The following is a 23,635-nucleotide window of genomic DNA, read 5'->3' as shown; positions in this document are numbered from 1 at the left end:
ATAAGTCATTGAAAAGTAGCAGCTGTTTCCATGATGCCTTGGGGCATATGCTTAAATTGGTAAAATACAGTTGAGCAGGTAAAAGCTGTCTTTTTATTGTCCCTCTCATAGGGATCAATTGTATCTCTTCAGTAAGTCCAATATTGAAAACTAATGACTATCTAGAATACAGTTCAGGACATCAAGAATTCTTGGCATGGCAAGAATTCTTCTTGCCAGTCCACTTTCATTATTTTATTCAAAATCTATTTGTGCAGACACATTCATACGTTTCCACTTTAAATATGCATATAGATTACAAGGCTCTGCAGTGATACTACTGTTGAGCACCTCTTTCAAATGGTTCCTGAGGTCTCTAATACAGAAAATCTTGTTTGGTCACTCAGAAAAGGTGGATTTTGTGGGGTATCTGATCTCCGGGACCTTCACTGATACTATGCCTTTATAAAATAGAGTCACAGTATACGTGCATTTAATTTATGCAAATTAAACTATACATGTTGATACAGAGACAGAGACAGAGAAATTTAAATAGTACAGGTGATTCTGCCTACCATTCCACTCAATAAGCATGTGAATATGGAATAGGAGTCCAAAATCTGCTGTTCTCCTTGTCAGTATCAGTTCCCATGTGCCCCTCCCAGTGTGAGCACCTTGCCTTAGTGACTATGATTCCAGAATCTCCTCTTCATTATCCCTAAACACATTATTCATTATTTTTTGCTTCACTGGGCACATTTCTCACTGTTTTCAAGGTGGTGGTGCATGGAGCTGGGTTTGGCTGGAAACTCTACCATCTAACTGGAAGTAGTCAGTCTGGAGATGAGCCCTGAAAATATCCTATAATATTTCTTGGAAATAATATCATCCCTCAGAAGGAAGAAATTTATTAAGAAGCTACTGCTGACCTACTAATGGGCAATTTGGTAAATAGGGGTTATATTGGTGATTTCCATATGTGCATTGTGAAGATATATGAGTATATATTGGTGATAGGGCAATGTTGGCTTGGCTTGTTTTTATTATGCCAATAAACTGTAACAAATTACTACTAATAATATTCACAGTTTTGAGGAGGAGAACCTAAACTATTTATATATGCTAACCTGGTTGTACCCCAAGGCCCTGTCCTTGGGCCTCTTCTTTTTTCTCTACAGTCTCTCACCTGGTAATCTCGATGGCTTCCATGAGTCCAATTAATATCTCTATGCAGATGACACTTCTTTTGAGTTCCAGTCTCACATCAACAACTGCTTCTGGAACACTTCAAAATGTATGCCCCATTCACATCTGAAATTCAACATCTTCCCTCACTCTGCCTTAAACACACTTTCTTCCAAATTTCCCTATTTCTGTCAAGGCTACCACCATCTTTCCAGTTTCCAAACTTCATAAACTTCGTATAACATCTCTAACATTCCTTAACCCCATGATTCCATTGAGTTGCCAAATGCTGTCATTTCAACCTTCATTATATATCTCAAATCCACTCTCTTCTCATTACTCACATTGCCACTATTTTCACTGAGGTTTTCATTAACTCTCACCTATTTCAATAGCCTCCTAATTGATTTCCTTCCTTCACATGTCTCCCTATTCAATCTATCCTTCACATAGCTTCCAAAGTGATTTTTCTTAGGTATAAAGATCTCACCAGGTCACTCCACAACTCAATAACCTTCAGTGGCTCCCTATTGTCCCAAATAAAACATAAACTCCTGTTGAGCATTTAAAGTCCTTCACAACTTGGCCCCAACTGAGCTCTTCAACCTTGTTGTACATTACTCTCCTTCCCATATTCTGTTCTAGCCAAACTGACTTTCTTGATGTTCCTCAAACATGATACTTCATCACTGGCTCATGACAGTGCCTAGAATATACTTTCTCCTTCCCGCTGCCTCACGGAATCTATTAAGTACTTCAAAGCTCAGCTCAAGCTCCACCTTCTAACTGAAGCTTTTCTTGATTGTCCAGCTGCTAGTATCCTCCCTCCCAAAACTACCTTGTATTTACTTCTTATTTATTCTGTATTTTCTTGTACCTGTACACTTTGTCTCCTCTGACAGAATTTAAGCTCCTTGAGGGCAAGAGGGTTGTTTTGTTTTGCTCTGTTTTTCTACTTTGTATTACCAACCCCTAACTCAGTCCTTGGCATACTATGGGTACTTGATAAATTCCTGCTCATTGATGGATATTTCTGTAATTGTTAGAATTTATTATGATTTTGTCCCTTTCGAATCTAAAATACAATTTATAAATTTATTATGTGCGTATGCTATCTAAACTTTAAAATATTAAAATTAATCTTTTGACAATACAAAATTATATGGGGGTATCACAATGACCTTCTATATCACCACATTAGACTGTTCTCTCATGCAACCACATTTAGCTACCCTGCAGCTCCTGCTCTTTATATTCCACGTAAGGAGCCTTGGGAAGGCCAGATCGCCTAACATGGAGGAAAGTACCCTGGAGGGTATGTCTGGGCTTGCTATGGAGGTTCTCTCTCTTTAAAACTGGCCAGACTCTCTTTCTGGCTCACATTATTTCCTGCAAGTCCTTCTCTGCTGGGTCCAGATGGTGGAGTTCACAGCCTACCTTCAGCTCATGGGCCATGAATTAAACCAGCAAGGAGGACTTCCTTTCCCTGCCCTTCCTTTTGCCCTGGCTCCAGGAAATGGCTGGGAGTATTTGTTTCTGTTCAATTTGTCCTTTTTAGTTTTAGATGCCGATGATGATCCGCACCAGACCCAAGAATCTGAGCCGTGGCGACCTTGGAGCCAGGGTTGCATATAGGATTGTACAGCCAGCCAGCTTGGGAGGACAGCACCAAGAAGCCAGGGTACTTGAAGGGTACTGAAAGGGGTCTTGTTCTTGGAATTTAGGGCTGTACTCTATAGGAACCGAGCTAAACTCTAAACCTAATCCCATTCTCCCATCCCAAAAATGAAGTAGTACAAAGTAGCATTTTATTCCATATGTCGGAGAGTACATTTGTATTATAACTGTTATTGTGCCTTTGTATATTTGTTATTAAACCTTTGAAGTAACTATTCTTTTGCAAAAGCTAATCCTACTGTTAGTGGCTACACTAATACAGGGCACTACCCCTACATTCACCATCAGTAAAGGCTGGAATAATTTACAGAAAGCCTAGATACCCAAACCCTCTTAATGGTTTGGTAAGAGGACCCCGGAGGAGTAGTTAAATGCAACCTACTTGGCCTTCAGGCAGTGGGGGCCAGGGTAGTCAATATTATATCTATAAAAGGCCCCTAGTTTGGAGATCTCATGCCTTAGATGGAGAGATTTAAAATTTTCTAAATATGTGACCTGTCCTTGTTAGCCATCACTACAAAAAAACTGAAGTGGTCAACCAAGGGTAAATAACTTATATACAATTGCAATAGTTACCTGGGCTTTAACAGTACATAGAGTGTGCTACATAAATCCTTAGATCTGGGTATGACTGGGCTAGGCCCTTGTCAAGTAGCAGAAGTATCCTAATTGACTTCAAGGATATTTGGGTTTCCTTATTAGGAATAGAGAAGTAACGACTACCAGATACCCCAGTCTTCCTTCAGTAAGCCTATAAGTATTAAGAGGAGTTAATTACCTTCCCAAGAACAGCTACTACATATTCTGAAGGATACCCACCACTTTCAGCTCCACATCACTGCCATGCACAAATAAGAGGGGCCAACTTTACTCAGGCTCAACTATGTTGCTTCTTATAATGAAATGGACTCTTATATATCAATTTTTTCTGCATAATTTCTGTTCTAGCTATTAATCTGTATATAATTATAATAACATAAATGCTAAATGTTACACATACCAATCTTTTATACTTAGATTCCCCAGTATATGACTACAAATAGTTCCACATTAGTATAAATAATGAAACCCATGAAGTGGTCACATTTATTCAGATTCAGAGTATTTGAAGTTATAATTATGCAAAATATAGTCAGTGGTATCAGATGCTTAATGGAAATATACAGTGTTAATTTGAATAATGTGACCCCTTCGCAAGACTCCATTATTTAAACCAATCAGGATCTTTCTATCTCTATGTTTCCGTTTTGCCTTTTTTGTTTTTTCCCCACAAGTTAAAGTTCTAGTATGATGCTTACTTATCATTCTTGGTCAGGTTGCTAGTTTTCCATTCAGCTTATTTGGATCTATATATAAAAATGATTGTGAAATCTTACCTGGCATTGCGAAAGAAAAGCAGGGTGTGCTTCATTTAAACTTGAGATCTCACCTTCTACCTTTCCAAACTGACTTTTAATGTCATAACTCCCAGGCCCTGGTACTCCCTGAAACACATAATGAAAAAAATACATTTGTTCATTAATAAAATACCTCGAGTTAGTAGCTGGGGAAATAGCTACTTTTATTTGAACCAAGTTAATGAGATTTAAAAGAAAATTCCTGTATAAAATCACAAGAGCAACTTATTAAAAAGGATAACCTAAAGAAACTACCTAGCAGACACCAAAAGACAAAGTACTCTTCAGATGAAGCTTCTGGGCTTCCAGAAACATACCTCTTGCAACTCTGCTGCCCTCTACTGACAGAGCTCAGAAAAAATTCTCAAAATATTAAGGTTGAGATAAAATTTAATAATAATTTTATAATTAAAAAATTAAAATGATCACAATTTTATTTTATAATTTTTTCTCTCTAAAAATGTTTTTACTTTCTTTTAAAATTTCAGTTCATTAGTAGAGTTTTTTTTAATTCTATAATAAAACTTAGACAATGTTTCTTTTTTAACTATACTCCTTACATAATTTAAGGTTTTGTTTAACTTGACACTTTACAATAGATGAAAATTGTGATGGAATACTATTGTGCCTTAACAAATGACGACAGGAATGGTTTCAGAAAAACCTGGGAAAACATAAATGAGCTAATGCAAAGTGAAGTGAGAATGAGAAAAACCCTTTACACAGTAGCTGCAATATTGTAACAAGGATTGACTATGACAGATTTAGACACTCTGATCAATACAATGATCCAAGACAACTCCAGAGGAACCATGATTAAAAAATGCTATACGCCTCCGGGGAAAAAACTGATGAATTGTGTGTACTTTTTTTACTTCTTTATTTTTCTTGCTTTTTTTTTTTTTGCAACATGGCTAATATGGAAATATGTTTTGCATGACTTTACATATATAATTGATATCATATTGCTTGCCTTCTCAGTGGGTCATAGAGGAGTAGGAGAGAGGGAATTTGGAATTCAAATTTTCAAAAAATAAATGTCAACAAACAAATAAAACTCTAAGAAAAGGAGAAAAACTTAATAACTAAAACTGTCCAAGAGTTGAATGGGCTGCTTCAGGACAGAGATCTTTCTTATTTCAAGTCTTTAAGAAAAGGATGGATGACCAAATGTCAAATATGTTATAATAAAGATTCTTTTTTGGATGTGAGTTGTATTAGATAGCCATTAAAATCACTTCCAGTTCTAAAATTCTGTGATTCTGTGAATCAAAATTACCAATAATGGCTTGCACAAAACAAGTGGCATAAAATACATCATTAAAGATATGTATGACCAGAAAAAGAAGTGAGATGGTCACATAGCAAAAGCAAATGGACAGGGAAATCAGGAAGCTTCTAGTTAAGATGGCTACTTCTAAGGTGCAGTGCAGCCCAACTCTTACTTACTACAGTAATAATCAAAAGAGCACTAGATAGGATAATGATGAAAAATCCCAAAAGAAAGTTCAATAAGCTACTTCATATAGGCCAAGACTGAACAGAAAGATAACTAGAAACTACAGGTGCTAGAAAAGGGGTTTTCACAAAGATGTCATTATGAATGCAGCTGACTGATTGATTGATTGATTGAAAGCCCCCACCCAGGTAGATGCTACTAGCATTACAACCAAGAAAACCTCAAGGAGGACAATAGACCAAAGCAAACCTCTAAGAAAATATCAAGGAGGGCAAACCCCAGGCAGAGCCCTCCTTAAGAAAGCCAGAGAAGGAGAAGGAGGAGAAGAGTAAATCCCTACAGTGCCCTGTTCAAGAGAGTTTTAGGGATCAGAAAAGAGGAAGCCTAATCAAGGAAGCATGGGGGCAGGGAGACAGCAATCACTCAGTGTATGCATCAGGGACAGCCAACAACAAAGCTTTGATGTGGGTCACTGAAGCCTGTCCACATTCTGAGTGTTGACACACAAAAGAAAATGGAAGGTAGCCCCAGGAATCCAGGAAGGTGAGATCAATATCAAACAAGGCTTAACCACTCCATCCAAAAGGATGGAAGGAATCTGAGCCTGGTCCTGACACTAAATCCCAAATCAAAAAATTTGACTAGGAAATATGAGTAAACAGAAAAAGACACTGAACATTATGAAGTGTTCAAGTATTATTGATCAAGATTTGTTCTAGAGGATTGCCTAGGATACAAACTGACCTGGAAAACAGACTAAGGAGAGATCATCTAAAAATCATTAGACTTCCTGAAAACCATGACCAGAAGACAAGACAAGCTACCATATTTCAAGAAATCATCAATGAAAACTGCCCAGAATAATAGAGCCAGTTAGCAAAATGAAAATAGAAAGAATTCACTGGTCACAAACTAAAAGAAACCCCAAAATGAAAACTCCCAGTAACGTCACAGTCAAAATCTAGAGCCTCTAAATCAAAGAAAAAAATATTACAAGAAATCACAAAGAGGAAGGAAGGAGCTCAAGCATCAAGCAACTAGTCAAAATCACAGAAGACTTGGCAGCTACTATCTAAAAAAGAGGCAATCTCAGAATTCAGTACTCTAAAAAGCAGACGATAAAGGCTTGCAATATGGAAAACTGAGAATACTTCCACAGCAAAAATATAGATATTTAATAGACTAGAGGATTTTAAATTTCAAACATTCCTTATGAAGTCACCAGAGCTGAGTATAAGCTTTAAAATATGAACATGGCAGTCAAAAGAAAATTAGAAAAGGTAAATATGATAGATATCTAGAGATTGCTGAATGGGAAGAGAAAGAAGTATGTTCAGCTGTGCATGGGAACTTTACAAAAATAGACACTGTATCAAGGCACTGAAAACCTCACAAATGCAGAAAAAAATTATCAAACACATCTTTTACTGACCACAATATATATATATATATATTTATATATATGTGTGTGTGTGTGTGTGTGTGTGTGTATGTGTAAATATATATGTATATATATTCAATATAGAGCCTTTCAAGAAGGGATTTAAAAATCAGCTTGTGACTAAAAATTTAATACTAAAGAATTAGTGTATCAAAAAACAAGTCATGGAAAAAAATTTTTTTTTTCATCAAAAAGTGATACCATAAGAAAAACATATAAAAAAACTTTTGGGATACAGCCAAAGCAACTCCATAGAGGAAAACATATCTCTATCCTCATCAGCAAAAGAGAAAAAGAACAGATATATAAATTAAACATGAAACTTTTTTTATAAAAGAAAAGTAATAAATTAAAAAATTAAACACAAAATCAGGAACTCTGAAAAATCAAAGAAAGTACTTTCAAAACTGAAAGCAAAAAAAAAACCAATGAATTGATATTTAAACTAGGAACTTTTTTAAAATTTTTAGTCATTTATTGAATGAATTTACCTTCTTTATTGAAGGTAAAGTGTTAGCTAGTCTGATTTTTAAGGGGAAAGGAAAAGCAAATAGGGAGTATCAAAAAGAGAAGAAAAAAAATTCACAATTGAAAATCAAATACAGGTAACTTTCAGAAACTTGACTGCTGAGTCATATTTCAATAAAACTGCTGACAGATGAATGGATGAATACTTACAAAATATAAAATACAGGGATTAACAGAATAAGATGGATAATTTAAATTCAATTTTAGAAACTAAGAATTGAACCTACTATAAATGAACTCTCAATGGAAAAAAAAAGCTGGAGACAAGCAAATTCTATTAAACATTCAAAATTCTACCTATCAACTCTCAAATACACCAAAATCTCCTCATTCTTAAAAAAAACTTTGCTAGAGTCTACTATATTTTCGAACTATCATCATAAAGTTCTCTTTACTTTATTACATAGACTCCTTGAAAAAGCTGTCCACATTTGCTGCACCCACTTCCTTTTCTTTGCCTCACCCTCAGCCCTATGTCCTATCTTCCGGCCTCACTGCAAAATTAAATCTGTTCTCTCCAAAGTTATCAGTGATCTTTTAGTTGCCAAAATGATGGTCTTCTCAGTCTTTTTTCTTCCTGACTTATCTATCCAAACCCATAGAATATGTATCTAAACTCAAAAAGCAACAATATATTCCTGGAGAAAGGATAAAGACCTTACAATAAGATCAAAGGTAAAGCAAAGATTGTCCATTTCTCACCACTATTACTTAATATTGTGCTAGAAATGCTAGCTATAGTAATAACATAATAAAAAGAGATTTTTCTTGTGTGAAAATAAAAGGAATAAAGCACAGGAAGAGGGAACATAAAAGTATTACTTTTCCAGATGATATAATAGTCTTCTATTTAGAAAAGAGCAAAAAATCAACTAAAATTAACTAAAACCATTGAGTTAACCAAATCTAAAGGATATAAAATAAACCTACACAAATCATTAGCATTTTTATATTACCAACAAAATTCAGAAGGAAACAACAGATAGAAAATTTCCATTCAAAATAACTACAGAATGTAACAAAACATTTGGGAGTCTCCCTTCCAGGATACACATGGAAACTATACCAACACAAATACAAAACATTCCTTATGGAAATAAAAATAGACTTAATAATTGGAGATATCACGTGCTCATGCCAGCATAATAAAAATGCAAATCAAACTAACAAAATAATATTTTTGGAGCTACAAAAAAATTCATCCATAGAAACAAAAGATCCAGAAACTCAAGGAAAGTAATGAAAAAAATCAGATGTAAGAAGGCATAGCAGTGCTAGATCTCATAACATACTACAAAGCAATAATTATCAAAACTATTTGTGACTGGTTAAAAAAATATATCGTTTTAAAGTTTTTGTGCATCAAATTTCTTGGATAAAGCTCTGATATCCAAGATGTAAAAGGAACTGATTCACATATTTAAAAGCAAGAACCATTCCTCAATAAATATGGGGCAGTTCTCAAAGGAAGAAATTCAAGTTAATAATGACCATATGAAAAAAATGCTCAAAAACCCTAATAATTAGAAAAATGTAATTTAAAACAATTCTGAGCTTCCACTCATACCTTCAGATTGGCAAAGATGACTAAAAAGGAAAACAACAATTTAAGAAACTGAGAAAATAAGCACACTAATGCACCATTGGTGGAGCTGTGAATTGGTCTTGCCATTCCGGAGAATAATTTGGAACTATGCCAAAAAGCTAATAAATTATGAATATTCTTTGATTTAGTGATACCATACTTAACCCTACGTCCTAGAAAGATCAAAGAGGAAAAAATACTTATATGTAGAAATATGCCTATGTATACAAATATGTAAAACTAGAACCTAAAAGATAGCTTCAACAGGAGAATAGCTAACAAATAAACAGCTATGAATGTAGTCAAATATTATTGTGCTGTAAGAAATTATGCAAACGACAGTATTGGAGAAACATTGGAAGACTTGCCTAATATAGGGGTGAAATAAATAGAACCAGGAAAGCCATATAACATTTTAAATAAAAACTGCTTTGAAAGACTAGAGAATTCTAATTAGTATAATAACCAAACACAATTCCAGATGATTTATTAGCATTGCATCAGGCATGCCACCCACTTCCTGATGGAGGGGTGATGGAATCTGGGAACAGAATGTGACATACATTTTAAGACACAGATATTGTCAGAATTTATTTCATTGACTATATAGTTTTGTTATAAGGGTTTTGCTTTTTTTTCTAGTGGGGAAAGAGAGGAGGTTATCCCAGGTAATGAAAAAAAATTTTTAAAAAGGAAAGAAAAAAGGAAGAAAGGAGAGAAGGAAGGAAAGGAAAGAAGAAAGAAAAAAGTTACTGAAGGCTGTTTTTTGTTTGTTTATTTTTAATGCACAATATAGAACAGAAGGAAGACCCCTAAAAACCCCCACAAACAAATAGGACCATTTTGAAAATTACAGGTTCAATTTATTATGTATTTAAAAGGAAAAAGACATATATAGATTCCCAGTTTCATGTACAATAATTCTCTTTTCTGTTCTATTTTTTCCTATAGAAGTGCTTGTTTCATTCGGTTCAAAATTTTTTAATTAAAAAAAAAACATAACAAGGGATATGCCAAGTATTGTACTGATAGACACAAAATGTTTTTTTTTTATTTTTTTTAAATCAGAGTAAGGCCCCAACATGTTGGATAGATCATCAATGGAGGATTTCTGAAAAGCCATGGCAAAATATCATTCTCAGCATAGGATGAGGAGACATGGATGGACTACATAGTATGATCTAGTGAGATCACAACCAAAAGTATGAAAGTATCAAGGATTTTTAAATTTGAAATTATGTACCTCTCAAATATATAATCTCTGAAATGGCATCAAGGAACTTTTTGTGAGAATATACTTGACCCTATTTTAAAAGTTTAGGGTTAATCTGAATATCATTAATTTCCCTTAAAAAAACATATCACCAATAATTTATTTACATCTTAAGTGAACTATATGGACATATCATTTTTGTGATAACTACCTCAATATAATTATACTTTTCCAATTGGGTCAATTATGACATATTTTGGTCTATAAAATATAATGTTTACTTCCTTTTCCAGTACTAATGAAAATGATTCTACTCTAATTTCTAAAAATATATCGTATTAAACAACCTTGCTTTTATACTATTTAATAAGACTCCTCAGAACAAATTTATATATGATTTTAAATGAGTATGTTGTAAAAATTTCTTCAATGTGATTTTTATCTCAGTTATAAATTATTATAATGCTTAGTACCATCTGTTAAAAAAAAAAAAAGAAAATTTTGCTCTTCTCATTCAACATAGAATGTATTTAATGAGGGGGACCCAGATGTAGACAGTACTCTTAGCAACAAATTACTAATGGTTGATTGGCTATAGCTTAATGAACATCTTTAACTGCAGTATAGAAAAGATTTTATTTCTAACACACTCATTTACATAACTATAAAATAAAATTTAAACAATTCAGAAGGCATAATACATTGTAAGTTTTTAGTCACCAAAACAAACTTACTCTATGTATCCAAAAGATTAAATTTTGCAGCATTAAATCAAATAACAAGTGTAAGGAAAACTGTATAAACACAAACCAAATGGAAAAGTAATTCAGGACCAATCGATAACCATATTTTAAAGTGGTACTGGGTCTCATATGTTGCACTTACATTATAAGCAATTCAAACAGAAAATTAAACAGTAAGTGACACAAAGCACTTTGCTAGATTAATGTTACACCAATTGTCCTGCCATATGTTAACCAGAGAATTGGAAACAAAAAATATTTTAATTGTAAATCTAAACACAAGCCAAGATAAACAACATCTAAATATGCAAATATTTAAATAGCAACATCTAAATAGGAGCTATGTAGAACTTCAAGGTTTGTAAAGCACTTGACATATATTATCTCAATGAATCTTCTCAACAATCCCGTAAAGTTATCATCCCTATTTTATATATGAGGAAACTGAAGCTGAGAGAAGCTAGGCAATTTGGTCAGGATCACATAGCTAGTGTCCAGTAAACATTTTTTATAAAAACCAACCTGATTTTAAGTGACTAAATAGAACTGGGGTGCTAGCTCATTTACTGGCAACTAATAGGCAGGGGAAGAGAACTATGCAGACTCAAGCCAAGAGTATTAGAAGAGAGAACCTCCAATCCTCATGCCGGGAGAATAAGGCCAGGGCACACTTGACACAAGACTGTGGTTTTAGTTAAATAGATTTTGTCTACTAACAATGCTGTCTTGATAGCTGTTCTCTTTTCATCTCGGGCTGTCTGCACTTATCTGCTAGACTGTATGTAACCGTGCATCAACATTACTATGAAGATGAGAGACTCATCCCAAGAATCCATTACCACTGATGTTGTGGCATTGGGGTTGCTGGGATTGTTTTGTGGAGACTTCCAGGAAGAAAATGCCAGACATGAGGCAAGGTGGGTCGAGAGCTATTGTTCAGGATACATTCTCCATCACTGCATCACGTGGACTTTTTCCAGTTGAGCATTTAAGGCAGCCTCTGCATTTTATGCTCATCTTATCTTCCTTACAAACATCTCATCCTACATATAAATAAGCAATCTCTCCCTTTATTACATTTAAATTAAAACAGCTATTGGAGTAACTATTGTTAGAAAACTGGCTTAATCTTTTGATCTCAGTTCTTGGTAATTCTGGATTTATATGAGCATGCTAAATTTACTTAATGAGAGTCACTATGTGAGGACAAGACTATGCAACTGTAGTTTGTCAGCCGAGGGAAGGGTGGATTTTTTTCTTTTATTATCATTATGTATATAAGGCTAAACCGACAAAGGCTTACACCAAGGTTGTGGCATTGTCAGAGGAGAGAAGGGGCTATCTATATAAAAGAGATATTGCAAAGGCAGAAAGGACAGTAACTGATTGGATATGGTGGACAGGAGTGAAGAGAGAATTAGTAAAGTAAGATAACTAGATTGTGAGCCTGGCTGACTGAGAGGATGGGGATACCCTCAAGAGTAATAGGGAAGTTCAGAAAAGGGGAGCCTTTGAAGGGGAAAGATAGAGAGTTATTGTGGACATGTAGAGTTAAGGCATCTTATGGGACATCCAATTTGAGATGTCTAAAAGCCAATTTTAGATGAGAAATTGGAAGCTGAGAGAGAGGTCAAAGCCAGAAAAGCAGATGTGAGAATTATCTGCAGAGATATAATTGAAACCATGACAGCTGATGAGACCACTGAGTGAAACAGTATAGACTGAGGAACAAGAGGGTCCAGAACAGAGCCTTGGGGGACGCTCGTGGTTAGCAGATGCAACGTGGAAGAATAGCCATCAAAAGAGGCAGAGGAGTGGTCAGACAGGTAGGAGGAGAACCAGGAGAGAGCAAGGTTACGACAACTAGATACAAAAGAAAACTATATCAAGATAGTGATCAACAGTGTCAGGGGCTGCTGGGGGAAAAAAGGACATTATATTGGGTTATTAACACACTGTTAGTAATTCTGGAGAGAGCAGTTTCAATTGAATGAGGAGGTTGAAAGCTAAATTGTAAAGATTTAAGAGAGTGAAAGAAAAAGAAATAAAAGCACCAACTGCAGATGGACCTCTCAAGAAGTTTAGCCATGAAAGACAGGAGAGATACTGGATGATAGCTAGTGGGGGTGGATAATTTGAGATCTTTGGCCTTTTGTTAGTTTGGTCTTATGGTAGTTTTGCATTTTTGAAAGTATGCTCCTATTTCTTCCGTGTTCAGTTGATTCTTTTTATTTTTATGGTTTTATCATTTCACCTTGATCATTTCCTATTTTATTAGTTTGATTTTGTGGCTTCCTTTTAATCAGGACAAGTTGTCACCTGCATTCTCATCATCATACTAATTAACTCAGCTTTGGACACAATAATTTCTCAGTTCCCATAAAGTGCTAAATACCTCCCACAGCTTCCCTTTTTAGAGGGCTGGGATCTGAACTTTCCAGCTGACCCTCCACTTTCCACCAGCAACCCTGTTTGGTTTGGACTTCATGGACCACGATACTCCCACATCAGGTACTTGTTAGCCCCCTCATCCCTCATTTCTAGCCTTCTTTTGTGTGTTGTTTTCCTCCTTGAAAGCAGAGACTGTCTTTTTCTTATTTGTATCCTCCAGTGCTTAGCACAGCGCCTGGGCCATAGTAGATGTTTAATAAATGCTTATTGAATTGAACTGAAAATCAGATTGGCTAAAAATGTATTGATTTTGTTAGTTTTTCAAAGAACCAGTTTTCAGTTTTATCATTTCTATAATATTTTCGGTTTTCATTTTCATTAATATATAACCGTATAATAGGTTTTGATCATTGTTTTATTTTGTCTGATTTTATGGTGTTTTCAGATTGATCATTTCCTATTTTGTTAATCTGCTTTTCTGCTTTTCTTCTTTTTAATCACATTGGCTTAACGTTAATCAATTTTGTTAGTCTTTTCAAAAAAGCAGCTTTTAGTGTTGTATAATATCATTCCTATAAGGATTTTTTGGGGAGGAGGAGGGCTTTAGCTGAATACCAAAAATTTTGATATGCTGTTTCATTATTATCACTTTCAGATAATTACTTTTTCTATGATTTGTACTTTAACCCACTCATTATTTAGGATTTCACTGTAAAATTTCTTTTTGGTTCTGTTGTCTTTTGTGTGTGCTCCCTGAACTGATTATTAATTTTATTTGTTATGGTTCATAAAGGATGTTTACTATTTCTGACTTTTTATAATTACTTGCAATATTTCTGCACCCTAATATATGATCAATTTTTATAAAAACCTTACATGGTACAGAGAAATATGTATATTTTTAGTCGTCCCATTTAGAAGACACTATAAGCTTTTAGCTATAGTTTTTCTAGCAATTTGTTGAATTATGTATTTTTTTTTCTTTTTGTTCATCTTTTGGTTTAAAGTTGTCCCAAACTTAGAGAGGAACATTAAAATTTCCTGATATTATTGTATTACCATTTTTAATAAACAAATTTTTTTATTTTAAACTTAAATACAAAAATGAGAAAAGTAAAGAAAAAACATTGCCACGCACACGGCAGAACATGAGAGGATTCAGCATAAAACAATAAATTTCCATTTCAAGAAAGCCTAGCTTTGCTTCTTTGTAGGTTTTCTTTTGTTTTCTGCTGTGCAACTTTTACTTTACTTTTCCCTCTCTCTCTCCCCACCTCATCCCAAAGAAGGCTACAAGCTTCTTCCCGTTATCATCTGAGGTCTGTCCCCGGGTTCAACCTTGGGCTCTCCTCTCTACTCCTAAGCCACAGCTAGGGCCCCCAGCCACACTGTCCTGCAAATGATCTTCCTTCCTGTGGTCCCTCTGATGGCTGCAAACCAGAGCTGTCTTCTCTGCCCTGGAACTGAAACCAGGGACTGTGTTCTGCAAGTGCCCAGAGCCAACAGGATCCCTGCCCCTCTGCTATTGCACTCATCAGGTATATACAAGTTCCTTCTCCCCCACAGCAGCAGCCCAGGCAGCACAGCTGTGCTTGGCGTCCTATCAGTCCCTCCACTTTGGTAGCATTTGGAAGGTCCTTCAATCTTTTCCTACTCAGCCATCAGAGCCCTCATGCTGCCCATGAGATTAAAAATCTAAGGGTGAGTTTGCTTCCCAACCCTAGCTGCCCGCAAGGTTTGTTGTTTATTAATTCTGCAAAGTTGGCCTGGAGGTGTTTGTATGTCATTCAGGCCTAGCCTCTGCCCCTGGAGGTCCAGTCTTTCCTGGGGTCTTCTCAAGTTGTCTTAGGAAAACTACTTTACCCTGACTTTTGTTTATTTCTGCTGTTTTACGTTCCCTCTGAGGTGATGTTCTGTCTTTTTGCTGTGGAGGAAATTTGGAAAGCCAAAGGTTGTATGACATACTCCACTATCTTCCCAGAACCCTCTCTCTGTATTAACATTTATGTCTTCTTAGAATTCAGTTAATTTTTCCTTTATAAATTTAGATGCTAAGATATTTGGAGCATACAATTTTAATAGAGGTATTGGTTAATTGTCTATGTTCCTTTTCAATATAATGTTTCATTATTTATCTTTAGGCTGTGAATTTAAAGTTTTGCTTAGTTTGATTGCATGCCTGAAACTCTGTGGTTGCATATCTGTATGCATATCACCTGTCAATCATAAAGTCCCCTTTTCCATACATAGTAAGCAAAGAGGAAAGAGTCATACCTGCTCATTCTCTGAAATCCAAAATGGGGATTATATCAAGCAGAACATACAATGCATGCTCATGAAGACCAGTCTCTCATGGGCCAGTTCCTCATCATATTTGATTCCAAATTCCTGCCTTCCACATGTAAGTGTGGCAAGCATTTAACTTTGAAAGTTTAGAGCAGATGTATACTTATAAGTAATCAATCAACAACCACTGTTAGATTTTTATTCTGTGACAGGAACTGTGATAAATGCTAGAAATACAAAAAGAATACAAAAACAGATTCTATCTTCAAAGAGCTTACATTCCAATATGTAAGAAACATATAAAATAGAAGGGAACTAACCTTATAAGGGAAGAAACTAGAAGTTGGGGAACCTGAGAGAGGCTTCCTGAAGAAAGTGGCATTTGAGCTATATTCCCTGAACTAGTTTTCTTTCATCTTTTGCTGCCATCTTTCATATTATAAAATACAATTTGATAGAGTATTAAGTTCATAATTAATTCTCTTTATGAATATTTATTTTACTTAATTCAAATAACATTTTAGTATGAATAGCCTGTGTATAAACCACTATGTTATTATAGTTTAAGAATGGTTTTATTGGGTTCAAAATATGTTTTATACTTTTCTTAGATAAGAGTTTGGATTTTGTTAATAATGAGATTATCAGAGTTGGTTTGCCAATAGTGCAGAGTTTGAGAAAAAAATCTGACAGTGAAGTATTGATGAACAATCATGAAAGGAAGGTATGTAATATATAAGTTGCTAAGGAAAGTGTTTTCCTACTTGAGAATATCACAGGATTTTATATTCTCCTGGGGAATGTTTATGAGTGCCCTTTTTTACATATTGTTATGTATCTAGATAGAAAATAACAGAAAAATCACAAGAAGCTATCAGGACTTAGTGGTTCCTAAGGCAGAATCCCAGAAAAGGGTTTGGGTACTTAGAACCAGCAGCAACATAATGAGGGTGCTCTGGAAACTAAAATGGGTCAGAGAAAGGAGAAGTCACAGATAATCATATAATCACCCAAAGCATAAGTAGGAGAAAATAAAAGACTTTTTTAAGAGAGAAAAATGAGGGGAAAATAAATTATAATATGATGGATTTGGTAGGAAAAGGTGGTCTTACTTGCAACAAGATGCTTGTACTGCATTAGATGCCTTTTTTGTATTCTCCATATATAGTAGCATTTATATATCAATGTTTGCACTACTGACTTGATAAAAAATAAATATTTAAAATAAATGTAGTACTGTCTTCTGAACTACTCCCCCAACTTCCATTTACATTCAAAATTGGGTCCTCAAAGAAGAGCTGCTACCTCAGGTTCTAAGGATAACCCTGAGGGATGTATTCCCAAAATTATAGCTCAAGAGCCCCTACCATGCTTATCATTTACAATCAGTCAACAGACACGATTAATTCTTAGCAAAGGAATTAAAAACATTTCTCTCCATAAACCTGGGGTGCATTCTTCCACATATACAAACATCATATAGGGAAAGAATAGGCACATACTCAGAGGACAGTGGTAGTAAGGAACACGTGTAAAATACGTGTAGACAAAGTCGACTCAGAACCTCTGGTCCTGTAGGGCCTGAAAGATTCTTCTCTTCAGAGAGTCCTCCTGCAATTCCCCTGAAGTGCTAAGTTCTCTGCTTGGTCGGTGGCTCAGCTGGGTTCCCAATGTCTGTTCCTTTCCAAGATTTCCAGGGCTACATCTCTCCTGAGTCTATAGACACTCCTCTTCTCTGCTGCCAAAGGTCCTATTTCTCAAAGCTTCTTCCTCCATTGAGGGCCTGGTTTCTGCATCCATTTCCATCTGGAGAGTGAATCTCTGCTCCCTCATCGGTGCTTCAAATTTCCTCAAACTGATGGATTCTTGAGATGCTGGATCAAAGTGTTTCCCTCTGTGAAAGTCACTGCTAGACCCCATGGCAGGCAGGAGTAGGGATGAAAAGAGAGAAATTCTCTTCCTTCTCACGCTAAGGGTTTGCTCCACAAGGCACTTCTGAGGCTGAACTTCCATCTTGAATTTTCCCCAGGAATTACCTATTTAAAACCTTGCAAAGATATATCTTAATTCTGTCTGTCCCAAGATGTTGTTCTCTTTAATTCTATCCTCCCCGCTAAAAATGGGGGGTGTTTATACTTTATAAAGACAATTACCAGGTTTGGTCCTAATTTTGCAATTAGTTTAACACCCTGTTACCATATTAAAACTTCATCATCTGTGACTAAATTCTGAATGTTATCAAAGATTTGGAGGGAGAAGTTACATTCCCTTTTTCCTTTATGGAAATACATACAAGATTTTTTTTAGAAAAAGAAAAATGTATAGTTCTGTGTTGTTCCTGCATCTCTCAGTAATCCATGCCTAAGCAAAACCTGGTAGGCTTATATCATAAAAATATACTACTTACTAGTAGTAAACCTGTGAGGTACACAGCACAAATAGATTTTATAACTGAGGCTCTGAAGGATGTAGTAACTTCCATGACCAGAAAGCTAATAAATTTGAGGTAAGAATCATACTGAAGTCTCTACACTCTTAAGTCCAGAGCTCTATCCAGAACTTTATGCTGGCTCTCGAAGGCTGTGCAGAGAATACAAACATGCAACAAAAAATTCACCGGACCTAAATCTTATGATGCAAAGAAAAATGTAGTACCTGCCTTATAATGTATTTCTAATCATTTGATTCCACTTCTTTCTCTCAATAGAACCAGAAAACCAGATAATCTACTTGTTTCACAAGGCCTAAATAAACTGTTAGGAAATGCAACCATGAGAAATACTGATTTCACTATTTGGCAATATTTTTTGAGAGTAGACCCCTTCGTTCCATCTGAAGATATATTATATGCAAAACAAGTCCTCTTACTTGTTTTAATAAAACAAGCAAGGTCAATGAAATAATATCTCATCTTTAAATAATTTCATTTCATTTATAAGGCTGCTAAAGACTTTGGAGTTGATCTTCAGTTTTTTTCAGGTTTCCTATTTTTAGTTTTTCTCCTGATTTGTATGTGAGGACTGGCCACTAACGGTCCAATCACCAGGGCATGCCTGGATGCGGCCTTCTTGGTGGATTATATAGAACAGGCACAGATATTAATTGCCTAATTCCAATCCAGTATGTAGAACTTCAGGAGGCCTATTTCTAGTCATCCATGACTAAATGCCAGTCTCTTGATTCTCGTCCTTCCTGGTGGCAAGTGAGGCAGAACTTCTGTGAGCTTCTGGGTAAGGGGGAGAGCTACCTTATCTCCTACTCAGTCACAAAGTCACATCTTGCCTATTTCTTTTGGGTCCAACCTTTCTAAATTTTAGGTGAATGAATATATGAAAGAGGGAGCGTACAGATGAACAGAAGCTTCATTAAAGCCATCAAAAGTCAAACTAGCGCTTAAGTCAATAACAGAGTCTGGCCAATCAGTAGTGCCTGAGAAAAGAGGAAAAGACTTCAGACAGTCATTCAAAGCTGACAGAAACTTCAAAGGTCATAATTGCTTATGATGGAGGAAAATCCTGGCTATGAAATTTTCAGAAGGCACCAATCCTCAGAGCCCAACAGAGCTGGGGAAACTTGTGAAAATTACACAGAAGGAGAAAAGGACTTTCAGGGCCCATCACTGGAAAGTATAGCTAGTCCACACTTTCTCTACACATATGAATTATTATCATTGTATAGTTTCAGCCTATTCTGCCCAGGTACTTTGTACATGCACGATCTTCCCTATTGCTGTCAAGGGTACCATCATTCTCTATGTCACCTGACTCAAAACCTAGTTATCCTCAACTCCTTACTTACATTCACCCAATATATGAAATTTGTTAATACGTCTTGGCATTTTACCTTCACATCATCTCTTCTGTATGTTTCCTCTCCCCTCACACAGCTGCCACTCCAGTACAGGCCCTGATTAGCTCATACCTGGACTATTGTAATAGCCTACTGGTCCATCTCCTTACCATGAATTTCTCCTCACCCCAATCATCCCCCACTCAGGTGTCAAAGTTATCATTTGGAAAGCACAGGTCTGACCACATCACATCCCTTCCCCTAATTAAATAAATTCTAGTGGCTCTCTATCGCCTCCAATATCAAATATAATTTTTTTGCTTGCCTTTTAAAGTCCTTCACAAACTGGCCCCTTCCTACATTTCCAGTCTTCTTATACTTAAACCCCTTCCACACACTCTACAATCTCGCAACATTAGTTTTCTTGCTGGGCCTTCCATGTGACGCTCCAGCTTCCAAATCCATGCCTTCTCCCTGCCTTTCCTTCACCATAGCTCCTCACGTTTGCCCTTTGAATGCTAAGGGAGTTATTTCTTCTCATAGTCAGTAGGATTTGAGGAAAGAGTTCAGAGGAGGTGCTATGTGCATTTGAGAGGCAGACTGGTGTAAAAGCAGAAAGTTGACCTGGGAGGAAGACCTGGGCTATACGACCCAACCTCTCAGTGACCTAGAATATTTTCTATGCCTATAAATTGCAGAAAAGGTGCCCGGCTACATTGTTTTAGAGCATTACCTCATCTGAGAATTCCGATACCAGTGAAATCATGGGTCTAGTACTTATCTTTGTCCTATTAATTTATATATACTAGGTTTGGTAGTTACTTATTTCTCTCTAGATTTCAAATAAATTTGTCTATTTTTCCCCTAAAAGTTCCCTTATTATGGTTGGGAAAAGGGTTATATCTAAGTCCCATCTGAGAGCTAGGTTCCATATCTTAGATTAACCCACCATTGACGAAGCCTCTAAGGTTGGGCATGCCCATGAAGCCAAGCACTACAAAGAGAGGGCTAAGGGCAGAAATGAGATGAGAAAATGGAATGATAGTCGTATCTATACAGCAGTACCTTCAACAGAATTTGGCTAAAGCCATAAAATCATTTATCTATGCCAGAAGCTGTTCTTGAATCTAATTCCACCATTCTATAATCTATGAGCCAGCTGTAGTGAGATGTAGTTAGCATTCTGTACCAGTATCACCCTTGGGATCTGGCAAGTACCAGACAGTTCCTAGATTAGCTCAGACCAGAACTGCAAAAGAATCAGTGGCTGAGAACAGAGTGATATTAGCTGCATTGAGGTTTGCTAGATTCTGCATTGGGGAATTTTTGCTGATTCTCCAGTTGTGACACAAACGAACCTAGCCATCTTAGCAATGTTGTAAAACTCCTGGGTTCAGAGAATAACTATATACTGCTTGGGGCTGTCTGAGCCTGAGAGAAAAAAAACTATAAAAAGATGTTCTATTATGAATTGTTGTATTCCTTGTATTTATTCTACATAAAGACCAAAAAAGGGGGCAGCTAGGTGGCGCCATGGATAGAGCACCAGCCCTGAAGTCAGGAGGACCTGAGTTCAAATCCGGCCTCAGACCAAACACTTGTCACTTACTAGCTGTGTGACCCTGGGCAAGTCACTTAACCCCAACTGCCTTAAAAAAAAAAAGACTAAAAAAATATGCATTTAAGCATATCTGTCTGCATATGTGACTGACTCCACTGAGGCAAGATCGTGTGACTAGGACCCCATGAAATACAGCAGATCCAGAAAGGTACCTCAGAGCCGCTCTGCTGGGGCACATATACACTGACCACATCCCTCAGGCTAATAAGACAAGTTCAGCGCCTCAGGAAGGGGCTGAGTCAGAGAGAGGTCACCCCATTCTATGGCACTTCCCAAGCATTCCCTACAGATCAAGGGCTGTGTAAAAGCGAAGGGAGGAACAAGTACTTCCTGGACCCTGGTTCTTTTGGAGAAGAGGATCAGTTCAGTGGTGGATAACACTATCAGAGAGTTGAGTAATTAACTTCTAATATGTTTATAAAAGGCAGGTTCACAGATGTTTAGTGATGAAAACACAAGTTTATTGGAATCACACTTCAACATTCAAGATCCTAAATTCAGAACGTCAGTCCAACAACCACAATCTCAGAAAACTGCACCTCACCCACTCTCAATCCCTACCGAACTTCATTTATATCATCATGATGAACTCGAGGCCTTTGAACCCTGATTCATATTTTACTTACTATCTTACCCAACACAGATACTCTAGTCAAACACTTCAATGTATGCAATGGTCTATAATGTACAATTTTAATTTCAGAAAGTTGAGTTTTAACATATATTTAGATTAGCTACAGACTTATGCTTGATCAAAAAATGATTAGTAAGCCTTTGTTAGGAATAATAGATGGCATATTTGTCCTTTCTCCTGCTTCCTGTCTCATAGCAATAGCTGATATTTACACAATTTAGTACAAATCTTGGTTTGCAATTATAGCTTTTATAGGCAATTATACATACACATATATCTATATGTGATTATAAATCTGTATCTAAAAAATGTGGTATAGTGGGCAGAGATCTGGTGTCAAAACTAGGCACACAGTAGGCCAGTTCTTGCCTCTGACACATTCTAGCTGTGTGACCCCAAGTAAGTTATTTAGTCTTTCAGTGCTCTGGGCAAATCTTCAAAACTCTAAGTTGCACAGAAGGCACTGACCTACATTGATGGAGGGAGTTTCCTCATCTGAGAGTTCCCTATAACAAAAAATGACAGATCTGGTCCCTATTCCTAGCCCCATCTTGTATTTAGTTAGGTACTTGACATGTAGTTGCCATCTAAACTCTATTATATCTTTACAGAGACATATCCTATTACTTTGTGCAACATAATAAATCATGCAGGCCCATCTGGCTGAACAGAACACAGAGGGGAACAACATTTCCTTTCCTATTGATTGAGATTATTGAATGCCCTAGATATAGGCTTTATATGGAATTAGCAGAAAGATGGCAATCTAGGATGGGGAGGGGGAGGTGAGAGCTCTGTGGAAAGAGCCAAACCACGGCTGAAACAAGTACAGGTGATCTTGACTGTCACGCAACTTTTCCTTCAAGAGGGCACACGGCCTTTGGCTCACAAAGTTGCTATATTTCCCAGTTAGTTGGATAAAGCTACTATGTGCCCAACAGCACATAGGTAAATGAATGTCTGTTCTGGTCCCAGAATCTCCAGCAAATGATTCAATTCTTGTGGTGAGTGGGCCAAATAATTCATTTCTCCAAACTCCAAAATAAGTTAGTGCCACGGACTGAAACTGAAACAATAAACTTCTCACTATCAAGTCAATCAATAAAAATGTATGATACATGTGAGCTTTGGGTTTCCTGTTTGTTTTTTTAGATATCTGGTCATATGTGTTGGCAGTGGAAAAGAAACCAAAGGATACAGAAAGACAACAAGAGAAAATGATGAAGGGGACCAGTTCCCTGAGGAAGGAAGGGATGGGATGAAGACTACAAGTGGAGAGGTTGGCCTTGGCAAAATCAAAGGGCCACTTCTTCCAAATCCGTGCAAGGAAGAAAAGAACCTTCAATCCTTTCTTCACTGATATTCCTCTCTCAGTAATTCCCTCTATTTACTATCTCCACCTCCTGACTTCTGAGCTGCTGGAGAAAATCATAAAACCACATTAAATTGACCCACGATAAATTCATACCATTTAATCTGAATTGGTCCCTTGCTACTGCTTAGAAATTCTTTTATTTGACTTATATTTACTCCTTATGACATTCCTTACAGCAGCTGTTTCAAATCTTTTCAATTTTCTTCAAAATCCACAATACCATCCTTATACTCTCAAGTAGAAAACATTTCCTTTTATTTTACTGACATCGTGCATTGTCTCTATCTTGACAAAATGCTGAAATTTTGGGGAAGGCAGGATGAGTCAGATAA

At 36.4% G+C, this 23,635-nt stretch overlaps 1 protein-coding gene across 1 annotated transcript in view; it reads right to left on the bottom strand.

The window, feature by feature from the left end:
- The window catches only part of STPG2 (sperm tail PG-rich repeat containing 2), a 197,525-nt gene that overhangs the window by 107,985 nt on the left and 65,905 nt on the right, over positions 1 to 23,635 (bottom strand). Inside the window, exon 7 of the mRNA XM_027837377.1 lies at positions 4,218 to 4,325. Coding sequence (XP_027693178.1) covers positions 4,218 to 4,325 — 108 coding nt within the window. The remainder of the gene's footprint in view (positions 1 to 4,217; positions 4,326 to 23,635) is intronic.

Source organism: Vombatus ursinus, unplaced genomic scaffold (assembly GCF_900497805.2).
Source record: "Vombatus ursinus unplaced genomic scaffold, bare-nosed wombat genome assembly UNPS02014821.1, whole genome shotgun sequence".
Lineage (NCBI taxonomy): Eukaryota > Metazoa > Chordata > Mammalia > Diprotodontia > Vombatidae > Vombatus > Vombatus ursinus.
The sequence above is the reverse complement of the archived record's forward strand: the minus strand, read 5'-3'. Positions and strand labels throughout refer to the sequence as shown.